We start from the raw sequence: 19,956 nt of genomic DNA on the forward strand, positions 1-19,956 counted from the left end.
ATGGGGTGTGATGTGGGGAGGAAAGCTATTAATTCCCTCCCCTCTGCCCTACTATACCCCTACGCAATCTGGCAACAGGTTGTTATCTGCCTCAGCACAGATGTTATTAAAACAAATGCATGATATAATTTGTATTTAAATATAAGTGATTCTCACATTTAACACCTTAAACAATTGCATGGAACTGTAGCCATAGGACTCTCATTGAAAAATCAAAGGCAGCTGTGGAGCTCAAACCCCACACAATTCTCAGCTTATTTAGGGATTGAACTTTAAGTACTGTAAGGAAGGTGATAGAGGCAGTGTCTTTCTACCTTTTTTAATGGTTGTTTTGCTAAGTCTATTCAGGGTACAGCACTGCAAGATGTACATTAAAAATAAAAATCTTGTAATGACTCACCTGCTGCATTAATAATGCCTTTCGATTTATCAGTATATGTTAGTTTTGCAAAGTACATTTTGTTGCACTTTCTTGATCACTTGTGACAAGTTGGAGTTGTTTTTATCCAGTACAAGCATGCCTGTTCCCAAGACGAAGTAATTGTGACATTTAAGAAATTGTCCCCGAGGTGTATTCTTGCATATTCAGTGCCATCCCTTTAAATGTTCTTTCATGTAATGCAAAGGCTTGTGGTTATAAAATGAGACCGCCAAGGAACCCATTTTTCATCATGTCTAAATAGCGTATCCATATTCCGCATTTGAGAGCTTGAATCAACACTTAGGCGTGTAAATGGCCATTTTATGGACCTAAGTGTCAATTTAAATGCCCAAATGTGGGATTTGGATGTCCTGTTTAGATTTCCGCGTTTGGTCATGAATACCTGAAGGGTCTTTTAACAACTTTTCAGGAACATTTCAGGTTCACATTGAACATTATATGAATGCTCGTTATGTTTTCCAGCGTCTCAGCCAGAGTTTTTCATCATCATTTAATTATTCAAGAATGTAAGTGTGCAAAAAAAATTACATCCAATAACAGAAGACCACTATTCTGTGTAGATGCTAATACAAAGGCCTGGTCTAGCCTACGACATTAAGTTGGCTTAACTACATTGCTCCGGACTGTGAAAAATGTCATACCCTCTGCAATGTAATGAAGCCAACCTAAGCCTAAGAAGTCTTCTATGAGCCTAGCTACTGCCACTCAAAGAGGTAGATTTATTACAGTGATAGAATAACCTCTTGAAGTGTCTAATGTAGACATACCCAAAACATTCGATATACCACTAATATATTTCTTTAAAAACAAAACAAAACAAAAAAACAGTATTCTCAGTTCAAGGTTACCTCCAATACCACCTCACATAGTAGATACATACAGGCAATTTGCCTTAACTGAAGTCCGCTCTTCTCTTTGTCTGGTAACGCATCTGTCCTAAGCCAGAAGCCCAGGCAGCTTTGCTGATACCTGTGGCACTGTCCTTTCACTGTTTATAGGTGATCAATATATCATCAATGTTATCAAACTGGATAAAATGTTATGAGCCAAAAAAAGTATTGTGTTCTGTAATATTCTGGTTTTGCCTTGTGTTGGGGTGTGTCATCCCCATCCTGGGCCAGCAAGGGTTAACCAGCTGCTCGGAGCCCACTCGGCCCTGCCCTGCCACATTTGCACTTGCTGTCAGGTAGTAAGGGGGACAGTTAAAAAGGAAAGAGGAAAGCTGAATAAGAGGAAAGGGCATGCTCAGTACCTCTCCTAAGATTGATTGCCAGAGTCTCCCCAGAGAAAGGTAGGCCTGGGACAGGATTATTGTGTTTGTTTTCTCCATGGGACTAGTTCTTTGTTCTGCTGCAAAAGACCATAGGGCTTTTCTGTGCCACCTGTGACTAGCCTGAAGGATCTAAGTAGACTGTGGCAGGGTAACCCTTGCCAAATAAAACCTGTGGACTTCTGGGGACTGGTCTACACTACAGCTGTAAGTCGTCCTAAGTTATGCTACTTCAGTTACATAAGTCGACTTAAGTTAGATTGACTTACAGCGGTGTCTACACTGCACTGTGTCAACGAGAGATGCTCTCCCACTTACTTACCTTACTCTTCTTGGGGAGCTGAAACACAAGAGTCAATGGGAGAGCACTCTGCCATCAATCGCAGCAGTGCTGATCTAGCCATAAGAATAGACAAGCCCTTGAGTCCTACTCAAGTCTGCCAGCTAATTTGTCTTGGACTCTGAAGAGCATGTTCACAGGCCTCAACCACAACCCCTGTTGCAAGAAACCTGGCATTTTCCAGTGGAAATGACAATTCCACTAAAGTGAAGATTAAAAATTGTGTTTAAAAATTAGTTCATATTTACAAACGCATATTATAAAAATATGTTATTCTGTATCACTGTGATTAATCAGCTTAAAAGATAGTGGAGAAACAAACACCATGACAGAATCTTTCTTCACTCCAGAAGGTCAGGTACTTTAATTATTCTCAGTCTGGTAGTTCATGTCTTTATTAAATCAATAAAAGTTGTAAAACTAGAAATCGAGTGCTTTCTACTCTTGATTCTTAGGTCCCCCCAATCTGTATAATAGGCATGCCCTTCTTTCATTTTATTTTGGGTATCCTAAAATCAATCCCTAACCTGGATCTTTCAGTTGCTGAACTAAAACACTATTGATGAACTGACATCTAAGCAAAATACATTTCTGAAACCTAACAAATGAAGGCTGAAATGCACCCCTGTGCAGGGGATCAGTGAAAGGCCCCTAGACAACACCAGTTTAAGTCCTGAGAGTAGCATTTCAGAAAGCAGTCAGCATTGCCCTTACTCCTCTCCCATTGAAATCAGTGAGAGTTTTACTCCTGACTTCATGGTTAGGCCACTACTTTTGAATATCCCACCCATACTATACAACATAAGTATGGCTTCCCTGGTGTATAGGCCTTCTGCACACGGATTAATTATACCCTACATGATTGCCAATTTTATTCCAGTATTTCTTCTTTGTTAGTTTTATTTTATTCTTGAGCCACAGCTAATAATCTTCATTTGTTCTCTCCCTCTTTAGGTCAATATCAAACACTGGCATTAAGTTTTTACCTACTGTACATAAGCTACAATCTCTCCAGAAAGTTTTATTGTAAGTTTATATTGGCTGCTTTTAACTTTTTGTTATCTCCATTCGAATGGTCTGCTTCTCTAATAAGATCTTGGACACGTTTTCCTTTGCATTTGTTTAGTGACTTTGTCACTTCATCACCAGTTGTAATCTTGTGTGCTTTGATCATTTGTTTTACATTATTTGATTGTTCCTGTGACTTCTCTATACCAGATTTGATATATGGCGTGTGACAGAGAACTTTTCATTTGGTTCATGGGACCGACAATAGCCTTTAACTTTTAAGTCACCAATTTATATTCAAGCCAGGCTGGTAGAGACAGAAATTTGTTGTCATCTGGTGACTGTTCTATGATCAGTGTGAAATGAGTTGGTCTCAATCCACTTCCCAGTGGACAGGTCACAAAAAATCACTGCAGTCAACACCCGTGTTGGCCACAGAGGTGGTTGGAAAATAGGATAATTTTTCCCTTAGAAAATTTCAACAAAAATGGAGAACAAATCATTAATTTAAACTTTTCCATGGAAAATTTTGACTTTTTGTTGAAAAACCAAAAACACAAACATTTTTCTTTTCTTTTCTTTTCTTCCAACAAAAAGTCAACACTTTCCATGGAAAGCAGGCACTCTCTGTGAAAATTTTCATTTAGTCAAAAACCCAAATTTTCCATCAAAAACCAGCTTTGATAATCCTGACCCCTTGAAGTCAGTAGGAATTTTGCAATTGACTTTCATAGGAATTCACTATCAAAAACACAGTTTTGATAGAAATTTTTCAGCAGCCCTAGTTGGCAGTCACAAGCAGAACAGCCAGGGAATGAATAGGCACTCTTGTTTTACCCTTACAGGTGGCTGGCGTTGAGGTATATTAATAGAAAGCTGGGGTATGTTTCAATTACTCTTGCTTAGATTTAAATCTTATATGACATTAATCTTCAGCAATATTAATCCACCACCTATTTTGGGTACTGCTATGCAAATATATTGGTACTGTGTTTTGTCAAGTATGGAGTTTCTGGAATTGCACTCTAGCTCTTTGTGAATCCATATAGCAGGTACAGCATGCAAGGACCTATGTAACCTTTTTTCTAGGAAGCTTTGTAATCATCTTCAGACTTAGTTACTCTGGATCGACCTGTGCTAGTGAATCATGGGTTCTTTGCCTGAGGTGAAATTCCTCCCTTTGCAGAAGGCCAGCATGAGGCCTACACACCATTTAAGTCCCAAAATAGATGTTGGTTGAAATCCTGGCACTCTTAAAGTCAATTGCAACACTCCTGTTGACTTCAGAGGGGCAGGATTTCACTCCATAAGTGGGAATTTAGTGGTGTGTGTGTGTGCGTGCACGCATGTGTGTGTGTGTATGTATGTATAAATGTTATAAGGCCTTGTCCTGGCTCTTTGTACAGGTGTGAATTTCACTTACTGATGCTCCTGTTGATTTCAATCGGAGTTACACTTGCAGAATGAGGCCCCTGTTTAACTATCAGATAATTCAGTATCATGGCCATATACAGCGTTCAGAATGAGACAAGTTTAGAGCTGCAATAGGTTTCAGGCATTGCAAGCAATTCATTATGTTCACTGCTTTGCATTAAAAACAGCATGAAAACAACAATTCTCCCTGTCTAAATTATGAGTGATACTGTATAACTGCTTGGAACTGTATTTTGAGCAAGTAACAGAAATGTGTATGAGTATATCATTTTATATATCAGTCAAAAATATATTACTGTGGAACTGACTGAAATGAATACTTGTCAATGCAATAGACTGTCAGAAGCCCCAGTTTAGCCTGGCCTAGTTTTAAGCACAAGTAGTTGACATTAGTGGAGAAATTACTTACATGCTTAAGTACCTTCATGAATCAGGGCCAAAAAAGACCACTCTTTTCTACATTAGTTTAGGGGCCAATCCTGCAACTTCTTTAATTATTTGTTGTGGCAGTATTATTCATGGGTCTGAGGGTCGTAGGATCCAACCCTAAGTGCATACTGTTGATATTGTCTTGCTTAAGATAGAATCATAGAATATCAGGGTTGGAAGGGACCTAAGGAGGTCATCTAGTCCAACCCCCTGCTCAAAGCAGGACCAATCCCCAACTAAATCATCCCAGCCAGAGCTTTGTCAAGCCTGACCTTAAAAATATCTAAGGAAGGAGATTCCACCACCTCTCTAGGTAACGGATTGCAGTATTTCACCACCCTCCTAGTGAAAAAGTTTTTCCTAATATCCAACCTAAACCTCCCCCACTGCAACTTGAGACCATTACTCCTTGTTCTGTCATCAGCTACCAATGAGAACAATCTAGATCCATCCTCTTTGGAACCCCCTTTCAGGGAGTTGAAAGCAGCTATCAAATCCCCTCTCATTCTTCTCTTCCGCAGACTAAACAATCCCAGTTCCCTCAGCCTCTCCTCATAACTCATGTGTTCCAGTCCCCTAATCATTTTTGTTGCCCTCCACTGGAGGTTTTCCAATTTTTCCACTTCCTTCTTGTAGTGTGGGGCCCAAAACTGGACACAGTACTCCAGATGAGGTCTCACCAATGTAGAATAGAGGGGAACGATCACATCCCTCGATCTGCTGGCAATGCCCCTACATATACATCCGAAAATGCCATTGGCCTTCTTGGCAACAAGGGCACACTGTTGACTCATATCCAGCTTCTCGTCCACTGTAACCCCTAGGTCCTTTTCTGCAGAATTGCTGCCGAGCCATTCGGTCCCTACTCTGTAGCGGTGCATGGGATTCTTCCTTCCTAAGTGCAGGATTCTGCACTTGTCCTTGTCCTTAGGACGGAAGAATGTGGAAACATTGGAAAGAGTCCAGCGGAGGACAACAAAAATGATTAGGGGACTAGAACACATGACTTATGAGGAGAGGCTGAGGGAACTGGGATTGTTTAGTCTGCGGAAGAGAAGAAAGAGGGGGGATTTGATAGCTGCTTTCAACTCCCTGAAAGGGGGTTCCAAAGAGGATGGATCTAGACTGTTCTCAGTGGTAGCTGATGACAGAACAAGGAGTAATGGTTTCAGTTGCAGTGGGGCAGCTTTAGGTTGGATATTAGGAAAAACTTTTTCACTAGGAGGGTGGTGAAACATTGGAATGCGTTACCTAGGAAGGTGGTGGAATCTCTTTCCTTAAATATTTTTAAGGTCAAACTTGACAAAGCCCTGGCTGGGATGATTTAGTTGGGGATTGGTCCTGTTCTGAGCAGGGGGTTGGACTAGATGACCTCCTTAGGTCCCTTCCAACCCTGATATTCTATGATTCTATGATTCTATGACTGTGCCAGGACTTCCAGTTCTCCCTGCTCGGTTCCCAGGCTTCTTGCATTTGTGTGTAGGCACTTGAAATAACTCGCTGATCGTCCCTCTTTCTCAGTATGAGGCAGGAGCCCTCCCCTCTCGTGTGCTCCTGCTTCCTCCCGGTATCCCACTTCCCCACTTACCTCAGGGCTTTGGTCTCTTTCCTGGATCTAGAAAGCAAAAAGCAATGGTATGGAAGTGATTACTCCCATTTCACTCCCCAGCAGTACTTGGACAAACTTAGTGATATCATTCAGGAAACCTACATGTAAAATATTTTCTCAGATCTAATATGAAGAAAAATCATTTTGGTGTTTGAAGCATCATTTCCTGTCAAAGAAATTAAAGGATCACAGAGCTACAAAACTCTTTAATTTTTACTTTACTTTCTTTTTCAGAGATATTCAAGATAATATAAATATACGTACAATTGAAAGGAATTCCTTCATGGGCCTGAGTTCTGAAAGCGTCATTATGTGAGTAAGAACTGGCAAATATCACGTTAGTTTACATCTTCTCCAGAATAGAGCCTGAGAAACCTTGTTGAGTGCTATTTTATAGTTTTGCAAAACTAATTTTAGCCTGTAATTCAAACCCATGTGGGGTTTTTTACCCCAAGAAGATGAAATTCATTTATAACAAATTCTGGCTGGAAGAAACCTGTCTTGTTGTTAAATATTTGTTTTGTGCAGCACCTCAAGACACCAGGCAGGGATTGGAGCCCCAGTGCGACACACACTGAACAAAAAGATGATTCTTGTCCTACATATTTGTCAAAGTATGTAACAGGAGACAACATGTAGATACAGGAAACAGATGGGAGGAAGCCAGCGGGATGGGGCAACAGCGAGAGCTATATATGTGCTGTGCATCAGGGATAGAACTGCCCCCCAAAAGTTAAGCTGGCAAGCATACAAATAGGGCCAGCAGAGCATCATGGAACCAATAAGCCTGATGGCTGTCTCCTCCAAGTATAAACTCAGGACAGCAGAGAATCATTAGGTAGCCTCTTTTTTTCCATCTCCCCTATTATCACTGCTCTTTTTACACAGCCTTTGTTTATTCTTCACTCTGTCTGTGCTCTATTCCATTTGACACCCTCATTTTTCACTGGGCTTCTTCTCTCTGACCCCTTTCTGCTCCTTCCCCCCCAGTTTTTCCTAAGTAGAAATTGAACCCAGAGCCCACTTTAAACCCCTCCCCTCCATATTTAAATGGGTTTGCAAATGGGCAAAGCTCCTAACTAAGAAATATCTCCTGTCTTCTTTTATACTTTCAATATTCAGTAATCGCTCTCTCCCTCCGGCCTTTTCATGTCAGCTCTGTATTTTAGAATCAGAGCAGACCATAGAGAAAATTTAATAATTAATGGTACCAAGGTTAAAGACCATGATGGTTCCACATAATACAAATTGTGTTCCAAAGGACGCATAGCTCATCCATATTTGCAGTAAGATACATCATTCAAAGACATTCATTATTCAAGCAAATTACATGTAGATATGTGTAAAATATGGTATACTTGTACATAAATTAATGTATTGTTACAGGCCACTTCACAATGCAGTTTCATGCTGTGTAGTTAGATGACTTCTCATTTGACTTAACAATGATGTTTTTTAATGAACAAGCTGGGTTTCCTGATCCCTTTTATAGGAACATTGAAAGTTTGTTTGCTCTACTAAAAAGCTGCTTTCATTCCACCTAGGCAAATGCCTAGTTTGGAAAATTTACCCATTACTCCCTGCAGCTTGACTCAAATTCAGGAAGCAGGGGTCATGCAGCAAGGGACCAATTCTGATCTTACTGATTAGGATGGAAGCAGGATAAGAGCCTCAATATTTGAAAATAGAACTATAGCAAGATTAACTACTATCACCCCTCCATTGTCTACCCCACAGATTCTCAACCTTTTTCCTCCTGAGCGGCCCCCCCTGCCCCAAACATGCTATAAAAACTCCATGGTCTACCTGTGTCACAGTAACTGGTTTTGTGCATATAAAAGCCAGGGCTGGGGTTAGTGTGTAGCAAGCAGGGCAATTACCTGAGGCCCCATGCCACAGGGGCCCCTACGAGGCTACATTGTTCAGGCTTCAGCTTCAGCCCCTGGTGGCGGGGTTCAGGGACCTGGGCTTCAGCCCCATGCGATGGGGCTTCAGCTTTCTGCCTGTGCCCCAGCAAGTCTAATGTTGGCTCTGCTTGGAAGCCCCCTGAAACCTGCTAGAGGTCCCCTAGGGGGCCCCGGAGCCCTGGCTGAGAACCACTAGTCTACCCCACCATTTATCCATCCATCCCCAATCTACTAAATGTGGACAGTATTCTCTGAAGAGTGAAAAAGTAGATGACAAACCTGGACATCAACCTTTGATGTTCCTTTTCAAGTTGCCTTACCAAAAAATTGCATCCAATGGACAATGGGTGCAGCTGAAAATCCAGCCCACTATTTTTATTTTATAGAGAGAAAACAGACACACAGGTTAGGTGATCTATCCAAGGCCACAAAATGAACCAATGACACAGCTAGGATTAGAATTCAAGAGTCTGTGACTCCCAGCCCCATTCTCACTTAACTAGACCAGTGGATCTCAGGTTGTTTTTTTTTTTGGACTGTGACCCATAACATGAAGACAAGATGGGTAAGATGGTCTCATGCTGCTACATGGGATGATTTTGGGATATGAGGCTGATGGAGTTCAGAGGTAGCCCTTAGGGCTTGTCTACACAAACACTTAGTTTGCAGAAAACTGGGGTGTAAATCCTGCCTGTACACTGAGTATCCATGTGGACCCTGCTGCAGTGCACTAAAAGATTAATAGTGCACTTTGATCTTCCCTGCTTTGAAATAGGAATAGATTAAAAGTGCACTACAGAACTATTATTGCATGGCAGGAGAGTCCACACAGACAGTTATTGTGTGGCAGGATAGAACAAGGTAGATTACACTGCAGCTTGCCACAAACTAAGTATTCATATCAACATCCCCTAAAATTGTGCATAGTTCCATGGTAGCCCTCTACACGGGTGAATTTCACCCACAGGGAATATCATGGATGGGCCACATTAAAATAGGAGAAAGCTGCTTTTACACACCTTTGACTTCATTGCAGCTACTCTGCTTTTATACAGAAAGTAGAGCTAATTTCTTCCAGGAATGAAGTACTGTCAGGGTTCCCTCCCCACTCTGAACCCTGGGATACAGATGCGGGGACCCGGATGAAAGACACCCTAATCTTATATTCCACCAGCTTAGGTTCAAAACTTCCCCAAGGCACAAATTCCTTTTCTTGTCTTTGGATGATATTGCTACTACCACGAAGTGATTTCAACAAACATTCAGGGAGGGCCACTTGGAGCCCTACCCCCCCCCCCCAAATATCTCCCCAAACACCTTCATCCCTTTTCCTAGGGAGGCTTGAGAATAATATACCAACCAATAGGTTTTAATAAAAGTACAGACCAGACCCTTTACGTTTTGGACACTAAAATCAATCAGGTTCTTAAAAGAATTTTATTATAAAGAAAAAAGTAAAAGAAGCACCTCTGTAAAATCAGGATGGAAGGTAATTTTAAAGGGTAATAAAAAGATTTAAAACACAGAGGATTCCCCACTAGGCTCAACTTCAAAGTTACAAAAACATGAATAAACCTCCCTCTTAGCATAGGGAAAATTCACAAGCTAAAACAAAAGATAATCTAATGCATTTCCTTGCTATAATTTACAATTTCTGTAATTTTAGATGTATCATTTCAGAAGGAGCTGGATTACCTGCTTGGTCTCTCTCTTTGTCCTGAGAGAGAACCAACAAAGAGAGCACAAACAAAATCTTCCCCCTCCCTCCCCAATTTGGAAGTATCTTCCTTTCCCATTGGTCCTTCTGGTCAGGTGCCAACTAGGTTAATTGAACTGATTAACCCCTTACAGGTAGGGGGATTCTGTACCTATGGCCAGGAGGGATGTTATGATACTGCATACATACAGGTTGTTACCCTTCCCTTTATATTTATGACAAGTATAGTATTTAGTTTATTCAGTTTCTGGTATACCTTTAATAAGATCTTCTTCTGGTATACCTCGCAGTATTGCATATCTCTCCATAGGAAAGAAATACCTCATTTTAAACCCAAATTTGCCTCCATCCCCACATAACCTTAATGTTCCTTCACTTGCACTATTGTGAAATATTTATATCAGAAATAGTAATCTATGGAACGAAGTTTATTATATTAAAAAAATAGATCCTACATCATGTAAAGCCCCCAGCATCACTATGTTATTTGTATTCCATATTCCAGCCTTGGCAGGCATATCTGATCACTGCTGCACATTTTAGCCAATATAGACCAACTAAAAAGATCATAAGAACATAAGAATGGCCATACTGGGTCAGACCAAAGGTCCATCCAGCCCAGGATCCTTTCTACTGACAATGCCCAATGCCAGGTGCCCCAGAGGGAGTGAACCTAACAGGTAATGATCTAGTGATCTCTCTCCTACCATCCATCTCCACCCTCTGACAAACAGAGGCTAGGGACACCATTCCTTACCCATCCTGGCTAATAGCCATTAATGGACTTAACCTCCATGAATTTATCCAGTTCTTTTTTAAACCTTGTTATAGTCCTAGCCTTCACAACCTCCTCAGGCAAGGAGTTCCACAGGTTGACTGTGCACTGTGTGAAGCAGAACTTCCTTTTATTATTTTTAAACCTGCTGCCCATTAATTTCTTTGGTGGCCCCTAGTTCTTATATTGTGGGAATAAGTAAATAACTTTTCCTTATTCACTTTCTCCACACAACACATGATTTTATATCCCCCCTTAGTCTCCTCTTTTCCAAGCTGAAAAGTCCTAGCCTCTTTAATCTCTCCTCATATGGCACCTGTTCCAAACCCCTAATCATTTTAGTTGCCCTTTTCTGAACCTTTTCTAATGCCAGTATATCTTTTTTGAGATGAGGGGACCACATCTGTACGCAGTATTTAAGATGTCGGCCTACCATGGATTTATATAAGGGCAATAAGATATTCTCCGTCTTATTCTCTATCCCCTTTTTAATGATTCCTAACATCCCATTTGCTCTTCTGACTGCCACTTCACATTGTGTGGACATCTTCAGAGAACTATCCACGGCAACTCCAAGATCTTTCTCCTGATTAATTGAAGCTAAATTAGCCCCCATCTTATTGTATGTATAATTGGGGTTATTTTTTCCAATTTGTATTACTTTACATTTATCCACATTACATTTCATTTGCCATTTTGTTGTCCAATCACTTAATTTTGTGAGATCTTCTTGAAGTTCTTCACAGTCTGCTTTGGTCTTTGGTCAGCTGTGAAGACTGAAGCAAAGAATTCATTTAGTTTCTCTGGGATTACTTTATCATCTTTAAGTGCTCCTTTTGTATCTTGATCATCCAGGGGCCCCACTGGTTGTTTAGCAGGCTTCCTGCTTCTGATGTACTTAAAAAACGTTTTGTTATGACCTTTTGAGTTTTTGGGTAGCTGTTCTTCAAACTCCTTTTGGGCTTTTCTTATTACATTAAAGGAGGATATTGATATAATAGGCATTAGAGAAACCTGGTGGAGTGACGACAATCAATGGGACACAATCATTCTGGGGTACAAAATATATCGGAAGGATAGAACAGGTCATGCGGAGGCGGGGGAGTGGCACTACATGTGAAAAAAATGTAGAATCAAATGAAATAAAAATCTTTAATAAATCCACATGTTCCATAGAATCCCTATGGATAGTAATTCCATGCTCTAATAAGAATATAACAGTAGGGATCTATTATCAACCACCTGACCAGGACAGTGATATTAACGATGAAATGCTAAGGGAGATTAGAGAAGCTATCAAAATTAAAAAGTCAATTATAGTGGGGGATTTCAATTATCTCCATATCCCCATATTGACTGGGTACATGTCACCTCAAGACGAAATGCAGAGACTGCTTCTTGGAGCAGCTGGTACAGGAACCCACAAGGGGAGAGGCAACTCTCAATCTAGTCCTGAGTGGAGCGCAGGATCTGGTCCAAGAGGTAACTATAACAGGACCACTTGGAAATAGTGACCATAATATAATAACATTTAACATTCCATTAGTGGGAAGAACACCTCAACAGCCCAACACTGTGGCATTTAATTTCAGAAAGGGGAACTATGCAAAAATGAGGAGGTTAGTTAAACAGAAATTAAAAGATACAGTGACTAGAATGAAATCCCTGCAAGCTGCATGGACACTTTTCAAAGACACCATAATAGAGGCTCAACTTAAATGTGTACCCCAAATTAAAAAACACAGTAAAAGAACTAAAAAAGAGCCACCATGGCTTAACAACCATGTAAAAGAAGCAGTGAGAGATAAAAAGGCATCTTTTAAAAAGTGGAAATCAAATCCTAGTGAGGTAAATAGAAAGGAGCATAAACACTGCCAAATTAAATGTAAAAATGTAATAAGAAAAGCCAAAAAGGAGTTTGAAGAACAGCTAGCCAAAAACTCAAAAGGTCATAACAAAATGTATTTTAAGTACATCAAAAGCAGGAAGCCTGCTAAACAGCCAGTGAGGCCCCTGGACGATCGAGATACAAAAGGAGCACTTAAAGACGATAAAGTCATCGCAGAGAATCTAAATGAATACTTTTCTTCAGTCTTCATGGCTGAGGATGTTAGGGAGTTTCCCAAACCTGAGTTGTCTTTTGTAGGTGACAAATCTGAGGAATTGTCACAGATTGAAGTGTCACTAGAGGAGATTTTGGAATTAACTGAGAAACTTAACAGGAACAAGTCACCTGGACCAGATGGCATTCACCCAAGAGTTCTGAAAGAACTCAAATGTGAAATTGCGGAACTATTAACTATGGTTTGTAACCTGTCATTTAAATCAGCTACTGTACCCAGTGACTGGAAGATAGCTAATGTAATGCCAATATTTAAGAAGGGCTCTAGAGGTGATCCTCGCAATTACAGACCGGTAAGTCTAACGTCAGTATCGGGCAAATTAGTTGAAACAATAGTAAAGAATAAAATTGTCAGACACATAGACGAACATAAATTGTTGCACAAAAGTCAGCATGGTTTCTGTAAAGGGAGATCATGTCTTACTAATCTATTAGAGTTCTTTGAGGGGGTCAACAAACATGTGGACAAGGGGGATCCAGTGGACATAGTGTGCTTAGATTTCCAGAAAGCCTTTGACCAGGTCCCTCACCAACGGCTCTTACGTAAATTAAGTTGTAATGGGATAAAAGCAAAGATCCTTTCATGGATTGAGAACTGGTTAAAAGACAGAGAACAAAGGGTAGGAATAAATGGTAATTTTTCAGAATGGAGAGGGGTAACTGATGGTGTTCCCCAAGCATCAGTCCTAGGACCAATCCTATTCAACTTATTCATAAATGATCTGGAGAAAGGGGTAAACAGTGAGGTGGCAAAGTTTGCAGATGATACTAAACTGCTCAAGATAGTTAAGACCAAAGTAGACTGTGAAGAACTGCAAAAAGATCTCACAAAACTAAGTGATTGGGCAACAAAATGGCAAATGAAATTTAATGTGGATAAATGTAAAGTAATACACATTGGAAAAAATAACCCCAACTATACATACAATATGATGGGGGCTAATTTAGCTACAACTAATCAGGAGAAAGATCTTGGAGTCATCGTGGATAGTTCTCTGAAGACGTCCACACAGTGTGCAGCGGCAGTCAAAAAAGCAAATGGGATGTTAGGAATCATTAAAAAGGGGATAGAGAATAAGACGGAGAATATTTTATTGCCCTTATATAAATCCATGGTAGGCCGACATCTTAAATACTGCATACAGATGTGGTCCCCTCATCTCAAAAAAGATATACTGGCATTAGAAAAGGTTCAGAAAAGGGCAACTAAAATGATTAGGGGTTTGGAACGGGTCCCATATGAGGAGAGATTAAAGAGGCTAGGACTTTTCAGCTTGGAAAAGAGGAGACTGGGGGGAATATGATAGAGGTATATAAAATCATGAGTGGTGTGGAGAAAGTGAATAAGGAAAAGTTATTTACTTGTTCCCACAATATAAGAACTAGGGGCCACCAAAGAAATTAATGGGCAGCAGGTTTAAAAATAATAAAAGGAAGTTCTTCTTCGTTCAGCGCACAGTCAACCTGTGGAACTCTTTGCCTGAGAAGGTTATGAAGGCTAGGACTATAACAGGGTTTAAAAGAGAACTGGGTAAATTCATGGAGGTTAAGTCCATTAATGGCTATTAGCCAGGATGGGTGAGGAATAGTGTCCCTAGCCTTTGTTTGTCAGAGGGTGGAGATGGATGGTAGGAGAGAGATCACTAGATCATTTCTGTTAGGTTCACTCCCTCTGGGGCACCTGGCATTGGCCACTGTTGGTAGACAGGATCCTGGGCTGGATGGACCTTTGGTTTCACCCAGTATGGCCATTCTTATGTTCTTATTTTTACATTTAATTTGGCAGTGTTTGTGTTCCTTTCTATTTACCTCGCTAGGATTTGACTTCCACTTTTTAAAAGATGCCTTTTTATCTCTCACTGCTTCTTTTATATGGTTGTTAAGCCACGGTGGCTCTTTTTTAGTTCTTTTATTGTATTTTTAATGTTAATTAATGTTTAATTAACATTCTGCATTGTTGAGGAAATACTTCACAAAGAAAAAATCCCCAAAATTATATTATCAGAAGGATGTTTTCAAAAAGGAAAGGCATAATGTGAATCACTTACACTCTCCAGTCGTTTTTATGCTTCAACAGCTTTCTCAGTCAGATCCTTTTAAATACCCACTAATCGTTATTGATTTCATTGTTCTAGGATTTCTCCCTAGAAGTTAATAGTGTGTTTAGAGCTAAAAGTCAAACCACATCTTAAGATCTGAGGGGGAAGGCAAACTGAAATTTTATGTAAAGTCAGTTAAGAATGCCTAAAAATATATAAGATTGAAATTCACCCCAACACAAAATCTATGCCCCGCCTTAAACATTCACAATTCAGCATAAATGAGACTTAAGTGGTGCTGTAGGCTTTGTGCTGGCCTTCTGCACAGGAGTGAATTTCGCCCTTATACTGTAAATGTACCAATACAGTGATCAAACATAAACACAAGAAGACAAATCCCAGAGCTTTTAAGTCATGTTTACTCAGCTTACTCAGGCAAGACTTCCATTTTATTTTGAAGTTGCTCAGGATATGTGCTGATTTAAATAAGAGAAGAATTTGGGCCAAAGGTTGGGAGGTTTGGGAGGTTGGTTATGTGACAGTTGAGTAAAAAGTGACTGAGGACTCCAGGGTTTAGCTCAAAGGTGAACATATAATTTTTATATATTTTTTGCTTGAAATGGTGGCTGTATTTTTCCTCCAGGTCAAAGTGGCAGATGCTAACTAATATGAATGATGTAAGATAATAAATATGTCAGATGGTAAAAACAGCATCTGATTATCTTGCCTTTCTGTGTTGGCTCACTCATTTCTAATAGCACCTGTGAGTGGATGGGATGGGAGACAGTTTCCATGATCTGATCTAACACACACTGCAGACATTGAGCCATGTACATTTGTCTTTCATGGTCAAAAGGGTAATCTTTCCAGCCAGGCCTATAATTGATTTTCTTGTTAACCTAAGTCCACCATCTTGAACCTTAGATTAGTGGGTCGTTCGCATGCTTTCACTGTGAACGAGAAGTAAAATGTGTAGGTTTTCTGAAAGTTTAATTTAATTGTTTGTTTCGTGCCATTAGTCAGGGCGGTCATTCAGTGCCAGAGGGGGTGAGTGGTACAGAGTAACAATAAAGGAGATGAAAAACCATACTGTATAAATGATAAATATAACTGACCCAAATGTAAATTTTTTGGATCATGGAGGGAGCATGGGATAGGGACATTAAACGTTAATTTGTTAAAGAACCACAGTTAAAACTCATCAGAGAACTCCATGAATTTAAACTCATGGAATTGCTGCCTAATTCTTTTCTCAGAGGGGAGAACATGAGAGTAGGGGGGCTGTGGAGCATATAGGGGATGTACTCTGTGAAGGCAGCAGGTGCATTAGAAACTCAGCATCTATCTTAGCAAATTCTGCACTATTTCCACCCAGTGGCCTCCCACTGCCTTGATGTGCAGCTAGTTCCACTCCTCTGCCACTGCCCTTATCTTAGGGGAAGCAAAAGTGGATGGGAATCTGGGAGGCAGTGACCATGAGTTGGTTGAGTTCAGGATCCTGACACAGGGAAGAAAGGTAAGCAGCAGGATACGGACCCTGGACTTCAGGAAAGCAGACTTCGACTCCCTCAGGGAATGGATGGGTAGGATCCCCTGGGGGACTAACATGAAGGGGAAAGGAGTCCAGGAGAGCTGGCTGTATTTCAAGGAATCCCTGTTGAGGTTACAGGGACAAACCATCCCGATGTGTTGAAAGAATAGTAAATATGGCAGGCGACCAGCTTGGCTTAACGGTAAAATCCTAGCAGATCTTAAGCATAAAAAAGAAGCTTACAAGAAGTGGAAGGTTGGACATATGACCAGGGAAGAGTATAAAAATATTGCTCGGGCATGTAGGAATGAAATTAGGAGGGCCAAATCGCACCTGGAGCTGCAGCTAGCGAGAGATGTTAAGAGTAACAAGAAGGGTTTCTTCAGGTATGTTGGCAACAAGAAGAAAGCCAAGGAAAGTGTGGACCCCTTAACGAATGAGGGAGGCAACCTAGTGACGGAGGATGTGGAAAAAGCTAATGTACTCAATGATTTTTTTTGCCTCTGTCTTCACGAACAAGGTCAGCTCCCAGACTGCTGTGCTGGGCATCACAACATGGGGAATAGGTGGCCAGCCCTCTGTGGAGAAAGAGGTGGTTAGGGACTATTTAGAAAAACTGGACGTGCATAAGTCCATGGGGCCAGATGAGTTGCATCCGAAAGTGCTAAAGGAACTGGCGGCTGTGATTGCAGAGCCATTGGCCATTATCTTTGAAAACTCGTGGCGAACGGGGGAAGTCCCGGATGACTGGAAAAAGGCTAATGTAGTGCCAATCTTTAAAAAAGGGAAGAAGGAGGATCCTGGGAACTACAGGCCAGTCAGCCTCACTTCAGTCCCCGGAAAAATCATGGAGCAGGTCCTCAAAGAATCAATCCTGAAGCACTTACATGAGAGGAAAGTAATCAGGAACAGTCAGCATGGATTCACCAAGGGAAGGTCATGCCTGACTAATCTAATCGCCTTCTATGGTGAGATTACTGGTTCTGTGGATGAAGGGAAAGCAGTGGATGTATTGTATCTTGACTTTAGCAAAGCTTTTGACACGGTCTCCCACAGTATTCTTGTCAGCGAGTTAAGGAAGTATGGGCTGGATGAATGCACCATAAGGTGGGTAGAAAGTTGGCTAGATTGTCGGGCTCAACGGGTAATGATCAATGGCTACATGTCTAGTTGGCAGCCGGTGTCAAGTGGAGTGCCCCAGGGGTCGGTCCTGGGGCTGGTTTTGTTCAATATCTTCATAAATGATCTGGAGGATGGTGTGGATTGCACTCTCAGCAAATTTGCGGATGATACTAACCTGGGAGGAGTGGTAGATACGCTGGAGGGCAGGGATAGGATACAGAGGGACCTAGACAAATTGGAGGATTGGGCCAAAAGAAATCTGATGAGGTTCAATAAGGATAAGTGCAGGGTCCTGCACTTAGGACGGAAGAACCCAATGCACAGCTACAGACTAGGGACCGAATGGCTAGGCAGCAGTTCTGCGGAAAAGGACCTGGGGTGACAGTGGACGATAAGCTGGATATGAGCCAGCAGTGTGCCCTTGTTGCCAAGAAGGCCAATGGCATTTTGGGATGTATAAGTAGGGGCATAGCCAGCAGATCGAGGGACGTGATCGTCCCCCTCTATTCGACATTGGTGAGGCCTCATCTGGAGTACTGTGTCCAGTTTTGGGCCCCACACTACAAGAAGGATGTGGATGAATTGGAGAGAGTCCAGCAAAGGGCAACAAAAATGATTAGGGGTCTGGAACACATGAGTTATGAGGAGAGGCTGAGGGAACTGGGATTGTTTAGTCTGCAGAAAAGAAGAATGAGGGGGGATTTGATAGCTGCTTTCAACTACCTGAGAGGTAGTTCCAGAGAGGATGGTTCTAGACTATTCTCAGTGGTGGAAGAGGACAGGACAAGGAGTAATGGTCTCAAGTTGCAGTGGGGGAGGTTCAGGTTGGATATTAGGAAAAACTTTTTCACTAGGAGGGTGGTGATACACTGGAATGTGTTGCCTAGGGAGGTGGTGGAATCTCCTTCCTTAGACGTTTTTCAGGTCAGGCTTGACAAAGCCCTGGCTGGGATGATTTAATTGGGTATGGGTCCTGCTTTTGAGCAGAGGGTTGGACTAGATGACCTCCTGAGGTCCCTTCCAACCCTGATATTCTATGATTCTATGATTCTATGATCTCTCAGAGGGGGAGAGAGGGCACAGATGGGGAGTTACTGCTGGTCCCAGCAGCACTAATGTGCCAGCAGATTTTCATGAGAAGTTTGCCTGTTAGAAGAGATTGCTAAAAAGTCTGATGGCTCCTGAGAGTCCCCTTTTTTATTCCCCAGCTATTTCTCCATGCCAAAGCCTCTGAACCCCAATCTTGCAGCACTGGGTCAGTGAGTCCTTCACAGTTTCTGGAGGCAAGTGAATGCTTTCAGTGAAGCTCCTGCTCTTCCCCTTCCACCTCTTTGGAGTCTTTCCTGTTGCATTTTGCTCCTCTCTGCAGTAATGAGCAGCAGTTAGCCCAAGGTTTGAACAGCACGTTGCAAATGCAAAGTTTGTATGGCTTTAATGCTAACAATCAGAAAGATTCTGATCACACTTACTCTGGTATAAATCTGGAGGATCACCTTTGACTTCATTGCAGCTAATTTGGTTTTACATCAGTATTAGTGAAAGCAGAACCTGGCCCAGCACATTTAATCCAATTTATCCCAACAACAGTGGCTGGGATTTTATAATAGCTTTCTGTTAATCCTAGAGATCACCATTTATTTGTTTAACTAATTTTATATCACCCAGTAATTCTACTGATGCTTCAAAACAAGCATAGTTTTTTTGTAATCAGTGTTTTAAAATGTGTCTCTTTGTTGCAGACGACTGAATAAAAATGGAATTCGGGAAATTCAGAATCATGCATTTAATGGAACCTACTTGGATGAGCTGTAACTATTCTTATTATTTGGTATTCAGCAAAACAATTACTGGGAAATAGTAACTGTAGCAGAGTTATTTATCCCTGATTGTCTTGTTATGTTTTACAGAAATCTTAGTGATAATCACAATCTAGAAAAATTACCTAATGAGGTTTTTCAAGGAGCCAATGGCCCAGTTGTTCTGTAAGTAACAGCCAGATGTTCTTTTCCTCATTATTAACTCTCTATTAGAGATGGGCTCTAGACACAAAATTAAAATTTGGTGGCAGATCTGAATTTCAAATACCCAAAAATTCAAGAGTGTTCAGGTTTGGAGGTTTGTTTCTAGATGTAAAATGTGGATCTGGAGCCAGGTTCAGATTTTATAGATATGGATCAGGTTCAGATTTCATACTCCCGCACAACGTTTAGG

The 19,956-nt window shown here is 41.1% G+C and overlaps 1 protein-coding gene across 1 annotated transcript in view; it reads left to right on the forward strand.

Moving 5' to 3' along the window:
- The window catches only part of LOC140908333 (follicle-stimulating hormone receptor), a 160,368-nt gene that overhangs the window by 119,757 nt on the left and 20,655 nt on the right, over window positions 1–19,956 (forward strand). Inside the window, exons 5-8 of the mRNA XM_073335303.1 lie at window positions 3,007–3,078; window positions 6,767–6,844; window positions 19,485–19,553; window positions 19,653–19,727. Coding sequence (XP_073191404.1) covers window positions 3,007–3,078; window positions 6,767–6,844; window positions 19,485–19,553; window positions 19,653–19,727 — 294 coding nt within the window. The remainder of the gene's footprint in view (window positions 1–3,006; window positions 3,079–6,766; window positions 6,845–19,484; window positions 19,554–19,652; window positions 19,728–19,956) is intronic.

This window comes from Lepidochelys kempii, chromosome 3 (assembly GCF_965140285.1).
Source record: "Lepidochelys kempii isolate rLepKem1 chromosome 3, rLepKem1.hap1, whole genome shotgun sequence".
Taxonomy (NCBI): Eukaryota; Metazoa; Chordata; order Testudines; family Cheloniidae; genus Lepidochelys; species Lepidochelys kempii.